At 43.6% G+C, this 26,149-nt stretch overlaps 1 protein-coding gene across 1 annotated transcript in view; it reads right to left on the minus strand.

Moving 5' to 3' along the window:
• Nucleotides 1–8,522, minus strand: part of ZNF704 (zinc finger protein 704) — a 237,691-nt gene extending 229,169 nt beyond the window's left edge. The window contains exon 1 of the mRNA XM_059394771.1: nucleotides 7,768–8,522. Coding sequence (XP_059250754.1) covers nucleotides 7,768–8,304 — 537 coding nt within the window. The 5' untranslated portion in view covers nucleotides 8,305–8,522. The remainder of the gene's footprint in view (nucleotides 1–7,767) is intronic.
• Between the last annotated feature and the right edge of the window lie 17,627 nt (nucleotides 8,523–26,149).

Consider the following 26,149-nt stretch of genomic DNA (forward strand, 5'->3'; position numbering starts at 1 on the left):
GAGCCATCCCCAATTAGTCTGAATCAAGGAGATTTTACTTTCACTTAACCTTCCATTATGACAAGAACTTAAGGAAAGCAAGTGTGTCACTGGTAACTGTTGGGCATAGCGTCAAGATAACACACTCTAAGTTAGTCCTCACAGAGCAACAGACAAGCAGGATCCTTTTATTCTCTTTGTACCTCAAGGCCCCACGGAGTTCTACAGGATAAACATACCCCTTTTGTATGTTATTGCAAACTTTTTACCCTGAAAGTACAGACCTGCCTTCAAAACTCAAGTTGAGCCTCTTTCCCCTGTATATAAACTGTAACACTGGATTTTCTAAAACAGTATTCTCAATGAAGTGTAAAAATTTAATCACTCTAATTCTACTGCATATATCTCAGTTATATCCTGTTCCGCTTTGTCCAGTTAGTAAGAACAACCCAAGGTTATTTGTCAGATTCAGTGATTTTAAACTCATGCTTAGACTAGCTACTCAGAAATCACCTCCTGGCCAAACCATAACATCTTCTTTATACAGATTGTTTGGCTATAATTGTTTTAGGGTATATATCAAAATTACATCCATTGTGGTAGCCAAATAAGGTCTCTCAGTAGATCTAATCTTGGTGTTAGGGATAAGGAGGGAAAAGGAATTAGAACTTCTTTATAGACAATCTGGCAGGAATTTATTAGACTTTGGGCTCCCTGAAGGTAGGTCTTATCATCCACTGTGGGAATGAGGTAAAGGAGCATGGACAAGCAAACCAAAGGAAGTCATCCTTCTTTCAATGATACGGATTTGGATGGGCTAGAAGGCTGGTTATGAGAGCCTCGGAATATTCTCAAATATTTCAGAAATCCTAATGGAAACTATACATTTACCGTAAAATGAGATTGCACAGGGCAACTGAAAGGTCAAGTTTCTTCTACTTTACCACACTTGGTCGCTGTGAGAAGACCAGCTGTTCCATGTAGGTCAGAAGGTAGGGACGAAAATGCTCCCATGCTTCTCCTCTCCGAGCCCTTCTTGGATGGAAGACACAGTAATCTGACCGGGCCAGACTTACAAATGAATGGGGTCTCTATATTTTAAGAAATCAAACACACACAGGGCTGTAGGTTTCTGTCTGACTCCTTGCAAAGAGGTGGGATAAGAAGACTGGGGGTAAGGCTTGACTTCTCACTTTTCCTCCTCTTTCTTCTAATGCTTCCATAGTCAACTGGTAGTAAAATTGTGGTGGAGGAGGCAAGGTCCCATTTGAGGGCTGAGTACACATGTCCGTTGGAAACTGCACAGAGGACTGGCCTGGGCAGTATTCCCAGGAGGGGCGGGGGCTGCCCATCCTATCACATGCTACCACAGCCACAGTGAGGCCACCTCTACCTGAGGCACTTTATCTAGGAGGAACATTCTAAAAATAGAAGTCGATAAGCAGTGACAGACCACTTCAGAAAGCTGTGACTTCTCTAGCCACAGTTCTGAGGCAGTGAACTGCAGAACATTCTGAGGCCCAAGAAACTAATCCAGAAAGGAGGGCCGTAACTTTGGGTTGGCAGACCAGGGTGCTAATCCTGGCCCCACCAAACTTGCTAAGCAACCCTCTCAGGACAAGGCATTCCACCTTTCATGGTCTCGGTGCCTTCAGTGGTCAAACGAGGGTATTGGATTACTAGATAATCTCTGTTTCCCTTCCAACTCCAGCAGTCTACATTTCAGTGAATGACAACTTTGTCTGGTATCTTAAGCACATGCCTTTCCCTTGAGCCAAGACAGACCATTTGCAAGACACATGCTTGTTAGCAAATTGGAATTCAGTGTTTGCTGCACAGACCCTGCCAAAGGATTCTTAAAGTCATCTGATATTCAAGATATAGTCTAATAGATGAGTTAACCATCCCTGAAGAGCTGGCACATAGAAAGCAGATTCCATTCAATTAATATTTATTGAGCACCCAAAGTGGGAACTTAGACATATATTATCTCATTTAAAAGTCTTTCTTCACAGTTTTTCAAAAGATGCAATTTTGATAGAAGCACTAGCAGTCTTCCATGTTCAGTGTTTTCTTAAGTGTATTATGCCACTAAATTATCAATCCCTTCAGATGCTTCCATTCTTTTTTTTTTTTTTAAGATTTTATTTATTTAGTCAGAGAGAGAGAGAGAGAGAGAGAGCGAGCACAGGCAGACAGAGTGGCAGGCAGAGTCAGAGGGAGAAGCAGGCTCCCCGTGGAGCAAGGAGCCCGATGTGGGACTCCATCCCAGGACGCCGGGATCATGACCTGAGCCGAAGGCAGCTGCTTAACCAACTGAGCCACCCAGGCGTCCCCAGATGCTTCCATTCTTATCCTTACACTAATATACAGCATCCCAGAGCACAACCCTTGGCCTTATCATCTCTACTCCTACTATTTTGTTTCATTGAATAACAACTTACTAGGGAATCCTTCCTCCATTCGGCAGTGTTCTTGTATTTTTTAAATTAAACTCTGGATAAGGATATTGTTTACTATTCTACTTAGTATTTCTTATATAGGAGCCCCTAGGAGGTTCACATTTTGAGGGGAGTGGAAGGTAGAATCTTGCCACTGCAGATAAATATGTAAGCCTCCTTTGATCAGGAATTGAAAACTGTAATACGAAGTTTCTCTTGTTATCTCATTTAAAGTCTAAATTAGTGTCCATTATAACAATTGAGCAATATATCCCAGATACTTCAAAGCATCTAATCCTCAACCTCCTTAGCCATCACTAGTCCTCCTGGAAGTAAATGGGCAAGTAAATTATGGGAAATTCCAGTATAGTGACTAAAAGCACAGGCCATGGATACGAACCTGTGGCTACACCATGTCAGGTGTGGTATTTCACTTCTGAGTCAGTGTCCTCAGTTGTGGAGAATGGGGTCATACTGATTACCAAGTCATCGTTTCTAACAAGATCCTCCTTCACACAAAGCATTTACTATAGTTATTGGCTCATAAATATTTGGCAAATATGCATTTGAATGCATACAAATGATATTTTGGAATCCAAACGGCCCTGCATTTTATTCCCATTCTTTTATTGACTTTATTGGTTAACTCTTTGTTTTCTCCAATCCATTGATCTATGGCCTTTTCACTATCCCTCACCGCTCCCCCCGCCCCGTCCTTACTTCTCTTAAATCCGATAGCCCATCATTAGAGTCACAGCTGTGCCAACTTCCTCAACAATATGTTCTTCTCTTTCTTTCCATTGCTCACCCACCTGGCAAAACCCTATCCCTACTGAATCCTGCTGTCTACGTTGTCTGCAAAGAAACAGTATAGTATAAGGCATATGGGTGGTAGCACTGGAGTTCAGCTTTCCAGGGTTCAAACACCTGCTCTGCCACCCAATACCTGTATATCGTTAAGTTGCTTATCACTTCCATAAAATGAGGATTATAGTAATAATGCCTGACTCCTGAATATTTAATAAGGTTGGAATGACAGTATACACTTGGACTTGTACTGACCATAGTAGGCACTCAATAAACGTTATTTATTATTATTGTTCCATGCGTGAGTCAGTGGAATGAATCTGGAAAAAAATCACATACCTAGACAGGCTGCTTGCACCATAAATGGAAAACCATTGACATCAGATTGTCCCTGATACTATCTGGAAACTCTACTGCTTTCTCAGTATGTTTGCTCTCCTACTCTCCCACAGCACTGTGTCATGCCTTCAACTCTTACTTCAACTCTCCTCCACTCTCAGCTGATGGCCCCCCACCACCCCCCTGCTGCATGGGGAAAATAGAAGCCATAGACAAATACTACTTCACCTGACTGTCATCCAATATACAACTGCCCACATCTGGGCCTGTCTTCTCCACCTTCTCTTTAATTCAGTGGAAGAAAGTTTCCTTGCTTCTGTCAAAGCCCAACCCCTGTACTTGGGTTACAGATCTCCTCCACTGTGACTTTCCCAAGAATTTTCCTCACCCTCCTCCGAGGTGTGTGTGTGTGTGTGTGTATAAATATATATATCTCCTGAAAATCTTCCATTAAGTGGAACTCATAACCCACTCCTAACAATAGAATATAGCAAAAATGATGGAGTATTGTTCCTGTGATTAGAGGGAATTAATTATATGACACTTTAACTTGCTAAGACAGGCGCAAAGATTCCCCTTGCTGGCTTGATGAAGTAAGAGGTCATGTTGTGGAAGCACAAGTAACAGGGGAGCAGAGGTGGGGGAAAGTGTATTTTGGAGCTGAGGGCAACCTTCAGGCAAAAGCCAGCAAGAAGCTGGGACCCTCAGACCTAGATGCAGGAGAATGAATTCTGCTCACAACCTCAATACACCTGGAGGTGCGTTCTTCCCCAGTTAGGACTTCTGATAAAAAAACAGCCGGTTTAACACCTTGATTGCAACCATGTGAGACTCAGCAACAGACCAGTTAAGTGGAACCTCGACTCCTAACCCACAGATACTGTGAGAACTACTGCAAGCCAAAAAGTCTGTAGTAATTTGGTACACAGCAGTAGAAAATGAAGGCATCTGCCAGACGCACCAGAAAATTCCCATAATGCTATAGTACCTAGAGTCTACTGTATCCTATCTTTAAAAAAAAAAAAAAATCTAGACTATATGCCCTCTAGGTATTCCCCCTTCTCTCTGCTCTTTTCCAACAAAACTTGTTAAAATAGTTTTTCATATGTCTCACTATGTCCTCAACTCCCATTTACTGCTCTGCCCGCTGTATTTACATCACTGTCTTCACATTCTTTTGTCAAGAATACTGATACGTTTCACATTATTTCATCTAAGTGGATACGTCTCTATGCTTATCTTATTCAACATCCCAGTAGTATTTAACACAGCTCACTACTCTCTACCTTTAGGATGATTTCCTCCCTTGGCTTACAGGACTTTCATTCTCTAGTTTTCCTTCGACTTGTCTGGCTGCTGCTTCAAGTCCAGCTTTGCTGGCTTCTCCTCCTACACCCAAACTTGAACAAGGCTGTGCCCAAGTCTGGCTCACGGCTCTCCTCTCTGGACCTACTGCACTCCCTTCCTAGTCCCCAGCTTTAAATGATTATCAACATGCTGCTGACTCCCAGATTTTTCTCTCTAGCCCTGACCTCTCCCCCCAGCTCCACAACCTACAGCCAGCTGCTTAATTACATTCCCATTTACATGCCTAATTGTCATCTCAGACTTAACACGTCCAGGAAGAACACTTGATTTTTCCTTCACAAAAATCTGTTGTGTCCCCAGTTTTCCCAATCTCAGCAAATGGCACATTCAGAAAACCTTTACAGTGGGGCTTCTCACTCCTTTACCATCCTCCCCTAATCCATCAGCAAGTCCTTACATGTCAATCTTCACAACAGATCCTGAATTTGTCTCCTCCTTTCTAACTCCATTCCTGTCAGCCTAGTCTAAGCTGCCCTCCGCTCCCACCTTGGTTACAGCAACAACCGCCTAACGGTCTCCCTGATTCTCCTTGCTGTCGTCTACAATCCATACAACAGCAATTTTTTTTTTTTTGAGTATACAAATCACCTTGTATGCCTTTACAGCCTAAGACTTCCCAAAGACTTCATATTCTACTTCGAAAAGCCCACGAAGCCCTAGGTTGCTGGCTCCTACCTGCCTCGTTGACAGAGCTCCTACCTCCCAAGTTCTAGCCATCCTCATCTCTTTATCCCTCCCACCTCAGGACTTTGGCAATTGTTATTCCCTCCAATGGACAGATCTTCCCAAACTACATGTCTCAGGTCTCAGATCAAATGTCCCCTCCTAAGGGAGGTCTACCCCATAGTAGCCTTCTCTTCTTCCTCCTAGACTCTTACAATATCAAGCACCACACTTATTTGATTATTGCTATGACTCCTCCTACTAGGCTTGAGCATCTGGAAGGTGCCCATTGCTATGTTCTAGAATAGCACCTGGCACCCAGGAGATGCTCAATAAATATTTGAATAAATGAATGCATACGTATATTCAGAAGTTGTTGATATTTTATATGCATTAGAATAAAATGATCTGCTATATTCCATTAGAAAATCTCTTCAGATCCAGTGTCAAGATGTCATTCAAGCAGTAAAAAGTGAAAAGAATTATACCTCAAACTATTCAATACATACATTACTAAAAAGCTGTGGGCCCAAGAAATGTTATGAAATGAAACCGATTTTTTAAAAAAGTTAACAGAAATCTGTTTGGAGATGTGAATAATCTTTTTTGATAATGTGAATTACCACACCCTGTTATCCTGTTTCTATAGGTTTGATTTTTTTTCCCTACTTTGATCACACAGCATAAATTATGATTTTTCTGTCACAAACTATAAGCCACAAGACATATTTTCAGTATTGCTGGAAAAAAACACTAAGGAATCACTGCTCTCCTTACTCAGTATCACTGATGCCATGTGACTTAATTCTAAACCCAGTTATATCTTGTAGCCATACAATGCAGGCTTTTTAGCAGACGGTGGTAATGAGAGTGCTCTCGGTTTGGATTCCAACACGCAACTGTCAAAAAATATCATCCCCAATGACTACTTGCTGAAAATTTCTCACTCCTAGAGCTGGTACTTCCAGGGTGGTCTAGGAAAGAAACTTGTGCCTATGTCTATTCTGGGGATTTTCTAAATGCTGATGTTTAGCATTTCTTTGGAATTGCAATTTCATGCTTTGAGGAGTTTTTTCCTTTTCCCCAAGCCCCAGGAGATAAACAGTCTCTATTAAGCTCACTTGTTTATGTATTTTTTTTCTTCCTGATATACCACTATCCTCTGAAAATTCCAGTAAATAGTTGATTTTAAGAACCGCTTTTGAGAAAAAGCACTAACTTCATCGCCTACCACTTGCTGCCCTCAAAACTTCTTAGCAACATACACTGTGCATGAACCTCAACGTGGTTTGCTTTGTCCAATCGCATGCCTGAAAGCCCAGCCAGTCAGTTGTGTAATAATAAACCCCTTATCTCCTGAAGATACACAAACGGAAAGATCTCCCAGTGCTTCAGTGCACAAGAGACTTCACTAGAATTCTCAGCAGAAACTCACATCCATTTTAAATGCCAAATAACCTCCACTTTTCCCGATTTCCTCCCCCCCCCTCAAATCTGCAATTCTGAGGAGGGGGAAAAAAACCCAAATGCTAAACAATGTCGAGTTTAAAGAGGGGAGTTGGGGGGGGGGGCGCGGGCATTCCCAAAAGCTGCCAGCAAAATGCATTTAGAAACCAAGGGCTTGGTTTCTCGCTTTGGGTTTAGAGGTTGCCTTACAAACATCTGTGATGGAAACTCATCAACAATTGTTCTTGGATGAAGAAGGGATTGAAAGGTTGACAAGAGAGAAGCTGCTTGCTAGTTTCAGTAAGCTTGACTAGCCCTCAAAAATAGGGAGGACACTCCTGCTTCCTCTGCGAAGAATAAAATCTCACCCCCTCTTACCTCGCGCGTCCCCACCGGGCGCAAACCCGCGCCTACGTCGTCCCATCTCCAAGTTCCCCACCTCGCCAGGGAGAAGTGTCCTTTCCCTGCACCCACGCGAGACAACAAACCCGACCCGGCCTTTGAGGAATGGGGCAGCGACCGCCTCGGAAAGGTGCTGGGGGCCCGAGGTGTGAGCTCATCAGTTTCCTCGCTCCGCCGCCGGCGCCGCCTGACACACCCCTCCCGGCCCGGCCTCCACCGGTCGCCAGTCCCCGGCCTCAGCCGGCGCCTCGCCCGGGGGCCCGGGCCCGTCTCTCTCCCCGGGCTGGCGGGTCCCGCGCGCGCCGCCGTGCCCAGCACGCACCTTCAACGCGCCCCGGGCCGGGCCCTTGGGGACCGCACGGCCGGGGCCGAGGGGCATGAAGCGCTCCTCGCTGTCCTCCTCGTCGTCGTCGCCGTCCACCACCTCGACGACCACCTCCTCGTCTTCGTCTTCCTCGTCGTCATCCTCCTCCTCCGCGCCCCCTCGGGGCTTCTCCTCCACCCGCCCGAGCCCCCTCCGCCGCCTGCTCCCGCCTTCCTCGTCCTCGTCTTCCTCCCCCAGAAGCAGCAGCACAGGCGACGAGGCGGCGGCGGCCCCGGCGGCCCGAGGGGGGCCGGTCCCGGCGCTGCGCGGTGGCGGCAGCGGCGGCCTCCAGCTCTCCGGGGCCGGGGCCGGGGCCGGGGCCGGAGCCAGGGCCGGGGCCGGGGCCGGGGCTGGGGCCGCGGCCGGGCCCGGGCCGAGCGGTGGGAGGCCGGGCAAGGTGCCTTCCCTGGCAGGCGCGGGTCCGGGCGCCTGCAACGCGGCGCCCCCCCGGCGGCTGCCCAGGCTGGAGCGCTTGGCTAGACGCCGCGCCTGCATGCCTGACCGCGGGCTGCCAGCCGCGGCGCGGAGCCGGAGAGTTTGTCACCTCCTCCTCCTCCTCCTCCTCCTCCTCCCCCGGGCGGCCGCTGTGGTCGCAGGCGCCCCGGGCGCGGGGCTGCGGGGGGCTGCGGGGGGCTGCGGGAGCCGCCTCCCCGGGCTTGTGGCTGCCACTGGCTGCAGAGGCGCGGGCGCCGCCTTCGCTGGACCGGCCCGCGGGGACGCCGGCGGCCGGCGGCTACGGCGGGGCGGCGCGGCGGCCGCGGGCGGGGGTGGGTGTGAGCGAGCGGCGCGCTGCCGCCTCCGCCGCCGCCGCCGCCGCCGCTACCGCCCGGGAGCCGCGGGCCGCGCTGCGCTCCATGCGGCCGGCGGCCGGGCCCGCGCGCGCCTCTCCCGGCCCGCTGCGCCCGCGCGGTCCTGGCCTACAGCTGCCGTCCCTCCGCGCGAGCTGTTTGTGTTGTGTGTTTTCCACCACCGCCCCCCTCTTCGCGAGCCATTCCTCGCAGCTCTCCGGTCCCCCCGTTCAGACAAAACCCGGACTGGATTTATTTCCCCTACCCTCAGCCTCCGCAAATCTGCTGCTTCCCAGACGTTGGGGCCAACGCTACCCCGCAGCAGATTATTCCTCCTGCAGGGTGGGCGGAAGACTTTGCTGGAAGTAGGGTTGTTGGTCAAACTCAGACATCGAAGGAAGAGATTTGCCGCAGGTCATTTTCCTGGTCTCTGCGGGGCATGCGACTACTCTTGACCTTAGGTGAAACCGGAGAGGTGTATCAGTCTGAGATTTGGGTCCGCTTCCTAATAGGAAACATGAGACTCCTTTGCGTTTTCGACGTGCTGGTTCATGACATTGCCTGCCAGTCTGCAGCCTCTTTGACGGCACCGGTTGTAGGCCCTGCCCATTGAGCTCTCTGGGCGATATGCTAACTCTGTCTTTTCAGCTTTCTGGTCTGCGTGTTTACCTTAAGTGCCTGATGATAATAAGGGCTACCTTCCTAGAAGCTTCCAGCTCTAACCACTCAGTACTTAGACTGAACTGTCATATCAGGGCCTTCAGAGAAACCAGCTGGGGCCAGCGTTCAAGGTAGCCTGAGTTTGTCATTTTTAAGAACTAATCTGAAGTAAGAGCCTGGAAATCAAGCACATAACCATATAACTAATGACACTGTCACTTTCTCAGGATTCCTAGGAGCCATAAAGAAAAGTCATGTGCTACCATTTGGGATTAGGATAGATAGGATACCAGACTCTTTACAAACAAATCATTTGCCAAATTCCATCTTTGTAGATGAGGTCTGAAGAGGCTCTAACTCACCAAATGTTCTGGCAGGTGCCTCCCTGAGGCCAGTGTAAAAGACGTCCTCACCCTCAGCTTTCTTTCACTGTAATTATTGTAGATTTAACATCATGTGCCCTGTTAGACACTTGAAGGGAGCTCATTAAATGCTCACTTATGGTGTCTTCCAACTGTTGAACATTTCCACTGGGATGATGACAAAGATTCTAAAATGAACTTTTTGTTCTCCCTGAATCAGATTAGCTTCCTGAATATACCTATTTCAGGTAATGACATTCTCATATAATCAGTCAGGCCCAAAATAGCGGTATCATTTTAACTCCCTTCTCTCCTTTATCCCTAGAGGCAGTTGCCCACAAGTCCAATCCATTGTTCTTTCTGAAATGCCTCTTGCATCCACCCCTTCTTTTCCATTTCCAAAGTTCCTACGGTATTTCATGACTTCAAAAGCGAAAGTATCTAACAGAGCTTTCTACACCCAATTTCTCAGGACACACCCCCTCCTTAACCCCCTCCAGAGGCCACCACCAGACGCACCTTCCCCAAACTCTATTTAGATTTGAGCATTTCCTGGTTGAACTTTTCATTGGTAATTATTCCATTCAAGAATTCAGAGAGAGAAAATAATTTGAGCATTTTAACAGATGGGTGTGTTTGATCAAAGCATAGAACGGCCGGGGCCAGCCAAGAAGTGAACTAATCAGTATTAGTGAGTGTTTCCAAAGAATAAAGAAGGGTCACTGAAGTGGCTTCATCCGAAATGCAAGAAATTTACCTTGGTAGTTGGGAGATGATTTGAGAGAGAGGCAGTGAGGTTTTTCTCTGACCAGAAAGAAAAAAGATCAGGTATGGGAAGGGTAATAGGAGGGAACAAAGCTGTGAGACAAGTGGGCTAGTGGAGCCAATGGTCTCAGGAGCCAGAGTGTCTGGGTTTGAATCCTGGCTCTAGAACTTACCAGCTATATGCCTTTACTCATCACCCCTCTGTGCCTCAGTTTCCTCGTCTATAAAATGGGGATAATAGTAGCACCTACCTAATAATAAGGTTCTTTTGTAGGATAATGAGTTAATGTGTGCAATCATCTCAGATGAGTACCTAGCACTACGAAGGTCTATGTAAAAGTTCATTATATTAAATATATTGATAGCAATATATAAACACAATGGCTTGGGTTACTCTCAAAGAATAACAAGGTAGCTCTCTGTAGTAAACTAAAAGCTGTCAATAACTAGCAGAATCATGCTTTTAAAGCCTGACTACATCTTACCAAGGGGCTATGGTCTGGCCAAGGATAAAGCTTTTTATGTCTGAAATTGCCATAGATGAAAGAAAGTAAATGTTTTCCTGAGAACTGAGCAGAAAAACAGAGTTAAGTCAGTGAGTGATTGTATTTGTGGATTAGTAGAAGAGGTGCTGATTTACACCATTGTACTTCTCTCAAAATTGCTATATACGCTTTGAAATCAGCTTGTTCTTTCTCTCAGGACACCTCCACAGAGCTCATACGCATCCATTCCCTGGCCCCATTGGGCCTGAGAGACTGCCCTCTGAATGGGAGAAAAAGATTGGTCTTAATATTGGGAGCATTAAGTGCAGCTAATGTCACAAAAGCAATTTGGCTCAATCTAGGTTTTAAGGGATGAGAAGGATCTAGATGGGCAGGGAAAGCTGCGTTGTGCAGGCCACGGAAGACCAAACTCATGAAATAAGGGGACCTTTAGTGGGAAGTAAAATCAAATTACCTAATTCATCAGGAATCAAGAAATATCTCATGATGTAAGCCCATGACACCCTGTGCTCGTGGACTCAGAAGTCAAAGCATATCTCACCGTGCCAAGCAAATGGGGAGGAGTCATTGCTGCTTTGTCCCCCATGTTCTCTAAACATAACACATTTTTACTTTCCAAAACTAGGACTGCTTCTCACTGAGGATGAGGCGCGTCTCTCAGTCATAGGAAAAGAAGACACGTCTTCCAGACAATCTGATTTAACATATCATCAGATGAAACATTCCATCATTCTTTCAATATGTATTTATTGAGCCCTGCTGAGTGCCAGGCTCTGTTCTGGGCATTGGTGTGCAGCAGTGAAAAAAATAACCATCAGTGGGGAGGAAAGTAGACAATAACCAAAGAAAACAAATGAATTGTATGGTTTCACAGATCCAATAATGCTATAAAGAAAAATTAAGCAGAGGAGGGGGTAAAGAGTGCTAAAAGTTTGACATAAAGGTATGAATAATTTTAATATGTTTAATTTCTTATTAAATGATAATTATATTTATAATCATATATAATTATATTTATTATTATTTATTTTATGTATTCACTATACATAATATTTCATATATATTGAACATAAACAAGTGTATTAAAACCAACGTAAGAATAACATGGAGAACAATGTAAAATTTGAATGAGAAATTGCAGCAGCAGCTGTCTCAAGCATTACACTGAACTCCGTCTTCTTAACCTTGGTTGGGATCCATTCTCTGTATCCGGGGTGCTTCAGTCAAACAGCGTGAGAAGCATTGATGAGGAGCACTGAGAATGGGCTTTGCAGTAAAAAAAAATTCCATAACCACAGAACAACTTGCTGCCTCATGCCTGTTTTCTTATAATTCTTAAACCTTTGAGTTCTGAGCCCCAATGATACCCAGAGCATTTAAAAAAAAAAAAAAAAAAAAGTATCCGTAAAACCATAGCAAAAAAAAAAAAAAGAAAGAAAGAAAGAAAATCAGGCTATTTGACATTCTGTTCAATTTTTTATAATTCAGTCTTCAAAAATACAATAATCATGCTCCCCAAATCAAATTTGGCTATCCATTGAGGCAGACCCATAACCACGGCAGAAATGCAACAGACTTTTACTCATCAGCAGCAGCTCTTTCGTGTCTTTGTCAACCTTCAGTCATGGGATTCCTTCTGAATGGTAACTCCTTCTAAAAAGTTATTTTAAAACTAAAAGTAAAATTTTGCCCTTTAAACAGTTTATACAGGCTCCCTGCTCGGCGGGAAGGCTGCTTCTCCCTCTCCTGCTTCCCCTGCTTGTGCTCCCTCTATCTCTGTGTCTCTCTCTGTCAAATAAATAAAATCTTAAAAAAAAAATTTTTTTTAAACAGTTTATAAAAGTAAGATTAGGTTAGTTTTTCCACACTTCTGGGAAACTTAAAAATGACTTCAGATGATGACTGTCATCCTGCCATATGAAAAACAGATTAAGGCTAAAAGAATCACTCATTTATTACAACCTTGGGCTGAAAGCCTGTGTAAGTCAAGCATAAACCTCCACCCAGAGAAATGTTTCTTCCATGAGCAATTAAGTTAAGCTCTCTTGAACAACACAATGTACTTTCAACATGGTTCTTTAAAATACCTCACAGAGTCTTGAATTCTTTTAAGCAAGTACAAAAATGATAGAATAACTGTCTTTTTTAATGTAACATATATTTGCTATTTTGGGGTATTTGTGGTGTGTGTGTGTGATCTTATATTGTCATCTCATATGGGCACTTTAAACCATGGAAAGGACACAGGGCCGGTGTCCCAGAGGCTTGAGTCCAAATCCTGTTCTGGGGATTCCTACTATGGGACACAAGTTAAATCCCCTAATCTCTGCGGGGTTCACAACTCTAAGATGAATGAATTGTATTCTTTCAGGTCTTCTGACTCTTGAGTTCTATGATGTGACATTGACCTGGAGTCCATTTTATAATTAAGCCAAATGCCCATTATTAAAATCTACAAATGGAGTCTGATATATATGCCTACAAAGGTATGTACATATGTTTATTTTTACATGTATATATGTTTGTTTATTTATAGACATCTCTTCAAAGCTAGTTTGAGGTGCTGTACCTTGGGACCACAACCTGTTTCTATCAACATCACCCTTAATTTCAGGGCCCATTCCTGCTTTTCTGGAAATGCAAAAATTATGAAATTGTGCATAGACTTGCTACCATCTTCTGTCACTAACTCTCTCTTTGGTAATAAGAAGCTCTAATGGCTATAAACCAAGTAGTTTCTCTTTTATGTTATTCGTATCTGTGTCCCTTTCTACAAAGTAAGGATTGCTTTAGTCTAAATGCGTGTTTACTTCCTGCTAATGATATTTTCATATCTCTGAAGCTTTTCTCTCATCTTCTTTTTTCCTATAGTTTTAAAAAAATTTTTCACCCAGGCCCCTTCTGGTACTAGTAACTGAAATCCTAGTTACCTTAAAGAAAAAAAATGAAAAACAAAAAAGTGGCCGGCGGGGGGGCGGTGGGGAAGAGATTTATCAGTCCAGGTAACTCAACTGGGAATGAGTCTGAGCTTGGGGAAAATTAGATCGCGGGCTTACGTGATGTGTGGTCCTGTCTCTCTGCCTCTATCTTTCCCTGAGTGTGTGTCATTTGTTTCATTATCTGGTCAGCTAGAACCGGGTCTATCGGCAGCTCTGGCCACATGCGTGTCAGCCTTGTGACCTTGGCCAGGGAAGCTCTTTGCCATATGCAGCGGTTAGGGAAGTCCCAGGGAAGGGATTTCCGGAGCCCACATATGTGGCCAATGGTGGAATGTTGTGATTGAAGGCCTTCATCAGACACCAGGAGAGAGGAGGAAAAGGATGACTACTGTCCTGGGCAGAAAGAAAAACATAAAAGCCATCATGTGTTAACAAATACAACCAACACTATCTAAAATCTGAAACCTAGAAACAATTACATGGAAGAAAAATCACATCTAATCTCCCAACCCAAAGACAACTCTGTTCCTGTTTTAATACAATTTTTTTCTATGCATCATTTTGTTTGTGTGTTTCATAGTGTTTTCCCACCTGGTTTTATAATGGGAGATTTTTCCTCACACATTGCAGTATAACTTGTAGATGGATTATGAGCTGGTAGGAAAAAATAAATCATGATAATATTACAAGAAAACGTGCATAAATATTTTTATGATCTCTGGAAAATGACAGGCATTGTAAAAAAGATACCAAGTCAGAACCATAGCAAAAAGCTGAAAAATTTGACCACAAAAAATAACGTAAACTTTATGACAATGTCCCTATTAAAAAGTTTTAAAACTGGGGCGCCTGGGTGGCTCAGTGGGTTAGGACCTCTGCCTTCGGCCCAGGGTCCTGGGATCGAGCCTCAGGTCGGGCTCTCTGCTCCGCAGGGAGCCTGCTTCCTCCTCTCTCTCTCTGCCTGCCTCTCTGCCTACTTGGATTTCTCTCTGTCAAATAAATAAAATAAAAAAGAAAAAGTTTTAAAATAAGTGAAAGATGATTAGAAAACATTTTAAATGTAAAACCAGGAATTAGTATCTAGTAAAATACAACTAACTATATCATTAAAACAATTAGATATACTATTCACCTATCAGACAGGTAGAAACGTTAAAGCTTTGATAATACACAGTGTTACCAAGAATATGGAGAAACAGGGACTTGTGCATACTGTTGCAGTATGGACTGGAATTCCAAAACACACTTTTCATCGAAAGCCAGTGATCCACTTCTTGCTATGTATCTTGAAGAAACAGTGGTACATGAGCACAAAGGAGCACAGAGAGACGTGTTGCAGCACCGGTTTTAATAGCAAAATATTGAAAACACATAAATATTCAGCCATAGGAGAATTGTTTAAAAAGAAGCCTTTGACAATGTGTGAACCACTATGCAGCCGCCAAAAAGAGAGAGGGAAGTCTCTGCCCTAAAGGGCAGGCGCTCAAATTTCAAAGTGAAAAGGGCAAGGTATAAAATAATATTTAAATGTGATCTCATTTGTGTGTAAAGCAAAACCACATAAGTATGCTATCTGCTCCTACAGATAGTAGGATTTCAGATGGAAAAGTGGGTAGATGGATATGAGTGTCCGAAGGATATCTTCCAACCTCTAGGAGGTGAACTGGGGGGAGGGAAGAGGCCAAAGGGGTCTCCCTCTTTCTGTATTTTTGGCTTAAATGTATTCAAATGACTTGAAAATGTATTTGAATATCACATAGCTCACTTTCAAATAATGAGTAAAAACTGTTCATAGCATGATTTTTACTACGGAATTTTCTGTCAAGCCACTGTGCCATGATTTCACCATGTCTTGGTATCTGAGGTAGGGTGCCATCAATGTTTGTACAGAAAGTATGATACATCTTTTGGGTTCTCTCTTTAGAAGCAGAGCCAGAAGTGGAATTAGTGGTCAAAGCGCGTGCGCATTTTCTTGCTACATTTTACTAGATGGCTTTCTGACGAGTTGCCCTGAGTTCCATTCTGACAACCATGAGGAAGTGGCTGGTTTCCTGCACTGGCCCTTGCTTTGATCATACCGCACTCTTTCCATCTTTCTTTCTCTTTGTTACTTTGATAAATGTTCCATCAAACCTCATTTTGTTTTAATTTATTTCTTTGATCATTAATGAAGAAAAGTATTTCCCCATGTGTTCAAGTTTTATTTCCCCTTCTGCGAATTCTTTTCTTATCCTTTGCCCATATGCCTGCAAGAGTCTGGATATTCCTTCCCACTTGTATGAACTCTCCATATTCAATATCCTATTGTCATATTTTTTGCAAATACTTCTCTAGTATTTTGCAAATATTTGTCATATTTTTTGCAAATGTTGCTCTAAATTTCTTCCTGTTATCTTTCCCAAAGCTTTAGATTTATTCACGAGTTCTTCCTTCCCTTTTTTTGCTGATTTTATTTACAAATTCTTATCACTGTTTCCTCCCAAATTTTGAACTCATAGCCTCTGTTAGACTTCATCTCTTATCATATTCCTTCAAGTTGTATTTTCTTTATAAAAAATTTTTTTGCAACAAATCTTCATTTTAATTTTGTTTATATGCTTCTCCAACATAATAATTTCCTTATGCTAGAGGATGTGCTATTGCTGGGATGAATTCTTAAAATTAAATTTTCAGATTTGATTATCATTTACGGAGTTATTGATTACATGCTCTCCCGCCTGTACTTTAATTAAAATCTCTTGCTTGATCTTTCCTCTTAATTGAAATATTCCTAAGTTTAAATCAGCATCATCACCACCATAATATCTCTAATAAAAAAATGCTTTTCGAAGTCTTAAATCCTACCTCTTTAACATTTTTAACATTAACACAAGTGTAAGCACAAAATATTTCATCTGCTAGCGCATTCTGCAATAACAGAAGTGGTCTCTACTTGCCATGTACAATAGGGCACGCACTCCCCACAGGTAGTGATGAAACACTTGAAATGTGGCTAGTATGAACGAGGAACTAGACTTTTAACTGTATTAAGTTTTAATTAAGTTTAGTAACTACATGTAGCTAGTGGCTATGTTACTGGACATTGCAGGCTCAGACATTTATTTATTTATTTATTTATTTATTTATTTATTTGAGAGCGAGAACAGATGGGGGTGGGGCAGACGGAGATGGAGAAGCAGACTCCCCACTGAGCAAGGAGCCTGAGGTGGGGCTCCATCCTAGGACCCCATGATCATGACCTGAGCAGACACTTAACTGCCTGGCAGGCTCCCCCCTTTTAAGGGTTGTTTTCTACTTTTCATGTTCATTTTTAGGTGAACCTGCCTGAGCTAATTAAGGACACGGAAATCAAACTCAGGATACTTTACTGCAAATCCAAAATCAATACTACCATGTTTTCTCATCTACCTACCTAATTTCAAAGACCCAATATTTTTGAATCATTAGCTTTAATTTAGCAATTCTCATTTATGACCTTCATCGGGCTTTCAATTAGGCTATTTTCAGGTTTGAGGGTAGTGGCATGTCAAAAGCTCCTACTTCCTCCCCTCTGCCTCCAGTACTATTTTTATCTACACCAATTTGGTTCCAGTGTTTGTTATTTTATTCTCAAATTATTCCAGGGGAAGGAGGACCTGAGTTAACCGCAGCAACCTATAGTAAGAGTCTGGAAAGCTGTAAAATATAATGGAGACGTCAGCACCTGCTGATATAAATGCCCCTGGGATTTCGGAAATGCTCATTGTAAATTTCTTTTCCATGTTGTTATTGTTATGTCTGTTAATGTGGGGGAAGAAAATGAGAGACAGAATTTTATAAAGCATCTAAAAATTCCTCAGTGCCCACCACATAGTACGAGGGCATAGAATTTTCCGGAAACCGCTGTAGGTGTGAGGACTGCCCATCTGACCCGCGTGCAGGGAAGGAGCGGGGAGGGCAGGGGGTGCGGAAGAGCAGCTTCGCCATCTTCCACACCTTTCACTCTGGATAGAAAGGTTACTCGCAATTTTCTTCTCATCTCCGTGGAAGCAATGCTGGAGCTGCCTGTCCCACCACCTTCTATTCACAAACCCCACTATCCCCATGCCCCTGGTCGTGCCATCTGTTTACCTAGTCACTGCCACTCCTAACGCTTCATGCCTTGCTTCCTCTTGCCACATGGCAGGCAAAGCGGATTTCCAAGACCGTTGGCTTAAACTGAAATTTCAAACAAAACCTAGTGCAAATACTGTTGTTTCTCACTGCTTTCCTGAGGTTGAGAAGAGGGAAGAGAAGAAAACCTGAAGAGCAACAGAAAAGGAAGGAGAAGAAAGAGGAGGAGACAAGAAAGGTGAGCCACAAGAAGATATAAGAATAGTCTTGGCTCTTCCGTGATTTACTGTTTATGGAAGAATCCACACACAAAACATTTTCTGCTTTTTAGCCAAAGTGCATCCTCCAGAAATTTAGAGGATCCTCCTCTCCTCTGCTTTACGCAATTCTTAGAGAAGAGAAAAAAAATGGCTAGTTGTGATTTTGGATATAAAAATAATGATCTTTATTGTTTTTTTCTAAGTCTTCCCCAATAGGTTTTCAATACAGAGTTTCAGCCACCAGGTCATGGTCATTTCACCCATGTTGTTTTATGAGGGGTTTTTTTGGTACTGTTTCCACATGATTGTACTATTAGTGATATTTTCCTATTAGCTTTAAATGTCTTTCTCCCATTCTCACCCCATGTGCAGCGCGTTGTCCTCAGTGACCTGTCTACTCCTTTAATATACCTGGCAGATCATCCATCAGTCCCTACCCGGGATATTTATACAATCTAGACTCTGAAATCTGATGTCTCTCTGAGGAGATGAGCTACCATCTTTTGGAGCTACCGTCTTTTAGTTCACCTTATTTAGGCTCATCGATATTCCTGGCCAGGATTTGTTATATAATTTGTGGGGCCCAATGTAATATGAATATGTGGGGCTCCTTGCTCAAAATTAATACAAATTTCAAAACAGAGACAGTGGAGCATTAAACCCAAGTGGGCTCTTGGATGCATAGGGCCCTGAGTGACAGCTTGCTTGCCGGGAAGTGAGCGCTATTTCCAGCTTTTGTCCTATGACACTGGAAAGTGTGTGTACAATCACTAGTGGCAAAACTCCGTGTCTTAGGGTGTCTTCCACTTGCTTTTATCTAGATTTGTCTCTTTCCTTAGAGAAGGATAGTCCAGTATTCAGAATTGAGAGTTATTTTGTGCTTGGACCTGTTGTAGGGATTCGGAACTTAACCTGTTCTGCGAGAACTTGGGATCTTGTTGGAGAAACCAAAGAATTTTGAGCAACAGAGGGATGTGGTACAATGTGCATGCTAGGAAGGTTATTTTGGGAGTAGCACGGAAAATAGACTTCTTTCTAGTTCTCATCTATCTAGAAGATACGGGAATGGTCCTACAGTCAGTAGGTATTTATGAGAAATACATACAAAGCAGAAATTACCAAAACCTGCATGACCAGGAGGACTGGACAGCACAAGAGAAGGAGCCAAGGACAATTGTCTGGTTCAGACTCATGGAAGTAGGTTGATCTTAGTGATGGTCGCAGAGGAAGGAGAAGCAGGAGGGAAGCAGACTGGGTGGGAAAGATAGCACTATTTGGGGAAATGTTAAATTTGAGGTGCCGTTGGGCATCTGGATCAAGCTGTACAAAAGTTTTATGACATTTAAGAGATAGAACTGGAAAGGGTATACTGATTTAGAAGCTGTGCCGGTCCTTGGCCAATTGCCATCGTGCGTTCTCTGCTCTGACCTTTATAGCAGGTGTTGACCTCTATAGGCTTTGTCTCAGGCTGCTGGCTGGGTTTGGCTGAAGAGAGGCACAGGTGGGAGAGAATGAGGCAGAAGCCAGGAAATTCCCCACCTTCTCTGCTCTAGTGTGTCCTTCCCTTGGGCTCATCTCCTCTATGGCTCCAGTTTCCACCAGAGCACCAGAGCCATTGACACCACCAGTAGTGGTATAGCCACACCTTTCCCTTTCATCCCTCCAGCCAGGAAGTAGCAGCTTCCTGTCACTGATTTCTAGGTTGTCTCAATACCCCTTGTTTGTTTTCTCAGCTCTTCAGCACCTGTGGGGATGAAATTCTTGTATGTTTAAATTTAGAATGTTTTCTCTTTTCCTGACTGATACAGGACTCATTAACATACATAGGTGTTTGCTAAAGTAATTGAATGTGTTTTGAGACTGTAGATGAGGACTGAAAATTGAGTGAATTTGGTAACAAGCCGGCGATATTAACAAGAGCGTGTTCAGGGGACTCGTGAGGTTGGAAGCCAGGTCACCGTGGATTTTTAAAATGTCCGAGAATTTAAGAAGGTATTGAGTACACATTTTATGTTTTAATTTCTTTTCTAGAAAGGTAACTACTAAAGGGAGGAATGAAGGAAACTATATAAAGAGAATTGTTGAAGATGACAAAGACCTAGATATGATTAATGTAAAAGAGAAGAAATAGGAATTAAGAGAGGTAAATGAAGAAGAAAAATCCTAATGGTAGTGGTCATAAGATCCAGAGCCCAGTAGATAGATTGACTTTGTATTGTTTACTTGTCTCTTACAAGAGAAAGGGCCTTGAGAATGATGTAGATGGAGACATTTTTATAGGTAGGGGCCCAGATAAAAATTTGATTTGGTTTAAAGCCAAAGGGTTCTGTTTTGTATGTGAAAGAGCAGAGGTTGTCCTGGTGGGTTTACACAGAGTGGCAGATATTGGTGCTGGCCTCTAAGGGCAATGGGAGAAATAGCAGATACAAGTCAAGGGCAGTTCACTGCAGGACTGTGTGATGTTCTCCAGTTTCTCTTGAAGCCCTTGTAGGAGTGAAGAAGGCAGACATATTTGATGTGTAGTTGTGGTTCTCCATGCACCAGCAGAATCACCTGGAAACCTACTAGATGTACAAAATCTTAAGCCCTAGACCTACTGAAGCAGTAAATTTGGGGGTAAGTCCCACAATCTGTGTTTTAAGAAGCTCTCCAGGGAATTCTGAAACTCACTCAAGTTTGAGAACAACTGTGCAGACTGTAGCCACCCAAGGTGTGGTCTGCAGACAAGAAGCTAATTTGAAATGTATCATCTCACCCTCTCCACCCCCAGATCAGAACCTGGATTTTAACAGGATCCCTGGGCGGTTTGTATGTACATTTAGTTAAGAAGCACTGATCTTAGCAGTTTATTCTCAGGAAGGGTATTTGGATATTTATGGATCAGCCAATGGATTCATGAAGGCCTAAACTGTATGGTAACTTTTAGGGGAGCAATTTCAGGTTCAATTGAGATGGCAGGGGATATATCACATTTGGAAGCTACAAATCCCTTCTATTATCATGTAGCTGCCCATCTCAGAAGACACCATATAGCTTTGTATTCTCTCTCCTTCTATGGATTATATGAGAGACCAAACTGAAAAATACAAAACCAAACCAAACCAAATATAGCCCTGAAGGCCAGTCCTTCAGTAAAGGTTGTTGAGTGTCTACGGGGAGGTCTTTGCTGGACTCTGAGATGCCCAGATCATCACCCAGTCTCTTCACACAACAGCTCCCAGAGGACACAGACAGAGGGACACATTATTACCATGCCTCTGGGGAGCATATGACCTTGATCCACAGGCAGGTCATGGAGGAACAAGCCAGATGGCCAGAGTGGGCCGGGGAGGGCTCGTGGGACGAGGGGGTCAATGGCACAGAGAAACGTGAATACTCATGTTGGAAGCATCTGACAATCTCATTTCTCCACTCAAACCAACATGCCTCAGGGCGCCCTAAAGTGGACCCAAGCCAGCAATACCAGCTTCCACTCTGCAGCCCCTGGCTTATAGGGTCACCTGCTGTACTTCTGCTAGAATACACTAAGGTCGACACCTGAGAATTATGCCCCAGGTACTTTAGCTCTTCTCCCATGGCAGAGAATGGCTACGATATATTCTGCCTGCTGTTCTTTAGCCTTTACGTACTTCTACTGACATGTTGATGCTTCCTCTCCTAAATCATCCCTGAAGAGAGAGGCAGAGAGCTTATATTTGGACTTTACAACATCTCTCATTTTTCCAGGGTGCTCACTCAAACACTGCATTTTGAACAATGGAGGCAAAGAAATGGATCTTGGATTGGGCAGTTTTGCCTGGGATCACCAGCGCTGGATATTATTTAAAAATTTAAGCAAAAAAAGAGTTCTAGACATCACCTTACAAAGCAAGACCGCGTGATTCTAGTGTGTAACTCACAAGCAGCAGACGCATTTCTGTGGTTGGGATAAAGTGTCCAGAGGCAGCGTCATGCACAGATCTACGCAGCTCAGCTATCGTGAGCACCATGGGCTCTGGGAAGCTGTCAGAAGACTGGAAATGCGGTTCCAGTCATAGAAATGACACTGCTATAGACAATCCAAGTGGAAAGCTCAGATAAAATAGATTCAAGGAGTGCAAGAATGGAGGAAGCCGTTTTTTTTTTTAAACAAATGATTATTTCGTCCAATGCTTACTTTAAAATATTTGCCTACAATTTAGGTTAGGAATAGGGATTTTACTTAGTTACACATACTCTAAAGTCCAATTCCATCTACCCATGGAGTAAATGGCTCCTATATTTGATGCCCCGCTCTACTTGGATGCTATAATGGGCATTTCAAACATAACATGACCGAAACGGAATTCTTGGTTTTCTCTACACGTTGGTCCTTTCTACAGTTTTGCTCCTTGCAGCAAATGGCAACATTTACCCAGTGCCTTACGACAAAAACCAAGACATCATTCTTGACTTTTTTTTCTCCCGCATCCCAGCTTTATCTTGAAAATACCTCCTGAATTCAACTAAACCTACCATCTCCACCATTGCCATATTTATCTAACACCCATCATCTCTGAGTTGGACTACTGTGTAGTCTTCTAATTAGTCCCATGGCTCTCATTTTTGTACCATGGCTCTCATTTTTGTCTTCCTATAAGCAAACCATCACACAACAACCAAATGGTCTTAAATGCACGAAACAAAGTAGGCCTCTTTCCAACCGACAGCCTCCAATGATTTCTCATCACACTCAGAAGTCATCTAAATCTCCTCGCCAGTCCTAGAAGACCCCGAATAATCTCAACCCACCCCACCTCTCACTAACCTTCTCTCCTCTGTCCCTTCTATCTACACCACCTTTCAGTCTTCCTTGGTCACAACAACTCATGTTCATGTCAAGCTGTCACACATTCAGTCCTCTCTGCCAGAATGTTCTTCCTCAGACATGCATGGTCTGCTGGCTCTTGTGCTTTACGCAGGTTCTACTCAAATATTACCACCTTTTCTCACCACCACACCCCCACCCCTCTAAAACTGCACTCCACATCTGATGCATGGTTTTTTGTTTTTGTTTTTGTTTTTGTTTTTTTCTTTAGAGCACTTATTACCCAAGCAGCTAGAACCTAAGCTCCAGGAAGCTGAGAGATCAACTATTGCTCATTCCTCTGTTCCTAGAATGGTACCTAGAATTTGGAGATGCTCTCAAACATTTCTATCCTGAATTTAAAGTAGTACCTGACTATCCCATCAATATCTCTCTAGGAATGAATCACCATTTTAGCAGGCCAACAGATTTATTTTTTGCATCTTTTTGTCAGAAGCTCTAGTGCTTCTCAAATTTACCATACCTCAGAATCATCTGGGGTGTGTATGTGTGACAGGGGTAGTTATTAAAACACAGGTCGATGGCATGCAATCACAGTATCTGATTCAGAAGATATGGGGTGGGGCTGGAAATTTTGCACCCTAACAAGGTGTAGGGCGCTGTTGGCGTCATAATCCAGGTACTGGACTTTTGGAACATGAGAAATATCTGCATCAATTGTCCTTCCAACCATGCCATTCCACACCATTCTCATCCTGACTCCATTACTCTTTTTGCAATGGCCCCCAGCATCCCTGAAAGCCAGCAGGACTGGCTTTGCTCCCCTTTAGAAGGGCAATCGTGTGAGATGAAGCCCTCAAGGAGGAAGCCTTCCACTTTCTTCTCCCAGGATGGTGTGCTCTGGTTGTCAGGCTCTCTTAAAATAGGGGAAATGTTTGTGGAACATTATGCATTCTAATTATGTCAAAAGTGGCAAAGGAATGCTTTTCATTCTTGGGCCCCGCCAGGCATTAAGCCAATGCTTTCTGCGCCTTCCAGAACATGTCAGGGTCATCAGCGCTGAGGGTCGTGGTTGGCCACAGATAGTAACATGGGGCTCTGTGATAACGGTTGCAAGTGTGGGCATTGATTGATTGACTAACTTCTGCCCTGTGCTGTTCAAAGGGAACAAGGAATGAGATCCAGTTCTTGAGCTGCAACAAAGAAAGTTCTTATCTATTCCAGGAGGTCATGAGAGGGGGTTATGTGGGGGACGAGGAGAAGTTCCTGAAAAGTTGCTCGTTTTAAAGGTGTGTGTGCTCTGGTCTGAACTTTTGGGTCCCCCCCCGAAAGATCATATGTTGAAATCTTAACCCCTGATGTGATGGCATTAGAAATGATGGCCTCTGGAAGGTCACAAGGGCAGAGTCCTCATGGGGGCAGATGTCTTGTAAGTGTGAATAGTGCCACCAACCTTTTCCACACACGTTCAGTTTTGAGTGATATTTCTATTTTTCTTCTGCTTGCTCCCTGAGAGTCTTACGCTCACTCTCCGGAGTAAAATCATTAAAGTTCTTCCTGAGAATACAGTGATCTTGGTGGTAGGACCCATTCGGCAGCTATTGTCCAGCAATACCTGCGTCAGAATTGGCATTGGGTGAAGCAGGAACTCCAGAGACAGAAATTTTGTAGGAAAATGTTGAAGAGATAGGATCAGGGAAGATCTGGGGTAGAGGGAATGGTAGACAAGGGACCCTTGTGATTGTAACTGTTCTTTATCTTGACTACGGCAGTGATCCCCCAAGTCTACATGTGTGATAGCATTGCACAAAACTAAATACATGCACATAAATGATTGCATGTAAAACTAGTGGAAGGGGAATAAGATGGGTGTGTCAATGTCGCTACCCTGCCACTACTAATGCTATTGTTATGCCGGATATTAACCACTGAGGGAGACTGGATGAAAAGTACAGAGGGGACCTCTGCGTTCTTTCATACAACTGCATGTGAATATACAGTGATCTCAAAATAAAAATCCTAAAAAGGGAGTTATAGAGAGGACAGTTCTGATTAATTCAGAATGCAGAATCCTGGACAGCCAGTGCATCGAAAGGATTTTAGGAGCCCAGACAAAGGAGAAGACCCCAGATCTAAAGGGAGAAGAGACACAGAACGGAAGACAGAGCACGTTCCTAATGAAAACCTCACACTTCCCCTGCCCTTAGGTTATACTGCAAGAGGAGACAGTCTGTATCACCAAGCCTGATTTCTGAAATGATCATCCTTCAGTTGCTGAAAGCAATAGTAACAATAGCTGACACTGAGTAAGGCCAGACGTCAGGTTTTTTTTACATGAGTTATGTCATTTGATTCTTTCAAGAGTCCTATGAGGTAGGTACTGTTCTATGTGCACCGTGGAGATGGGGACGCAGAGGTGCAGAGAGATGGAGAGACATACCTGGTAACTGGCCATATGAGGATTTGCCTGGTTTCAGCAGGAGCATCGCCAACACTAATTGGGACTCACTAGGTGCCAGGTATGTTGTCCTAAATGCCTTCTTGTCACAAGGAACCAGATGCCTATCATTACACCACTTTTGGTGGGGGGCAGGGGCTTGGAAAATTCTCCATCATGTGATGGCATCAAATAACCACATGTGTTTATTGTCTGCTTACTAAGTACCAGCCATTTTACATAAACTATCCCATTAATTTTTCACGGTAAGTCTGGGTGTATTATCTTTAATGGTGAGAAAATGGAGGCCTAGACTCCTTATCCAAAAGCACACAACCAACACTGGCAGAACCAGGTGGGCAAGACCCCAGAGTTACCATTCAACCTCTGAGCTCTGCCTCCAACCCAGAAACTACCAACTTAAAATCATTCCATTTTCCCTGAAGGCTGGATGCTTTTTCATCTCCTGGTGGCCAGCCACTGACCAGGCATGAACCTGTTTTATTTTGCCTGGTATGCAACAGATACAGATCTTGCATATTCACTTTGCAAAAACACCCCAGGAACTTTCCTTGTCATGTTAATGCATTCACAACTCAAGGCCCAGACAAGCTCTTTCTACTTCCATGGCTCAACACACAACAGCCACATGCACAATTCAGTGTTTAACAAGCGCTCTTTAATGATGGTGGCAATGACATTGTGCTTTGAAGGCTTGCAGGAAGCAATCAACATTTCTATCACA

This window comes from Mustela nigripes, chromosome 3, assembly GCF_022355385.1.
Source record: "Mustela nigripes isolate SB6536 chromosome 3, MUSNIG.SB6536, whole genome shotgun sequence".
NCBI lineage: Eukaryota > Metazoa > Chordata > Mammalia > Carnivora > Mustelidae > Mustela > Mustela nigripes.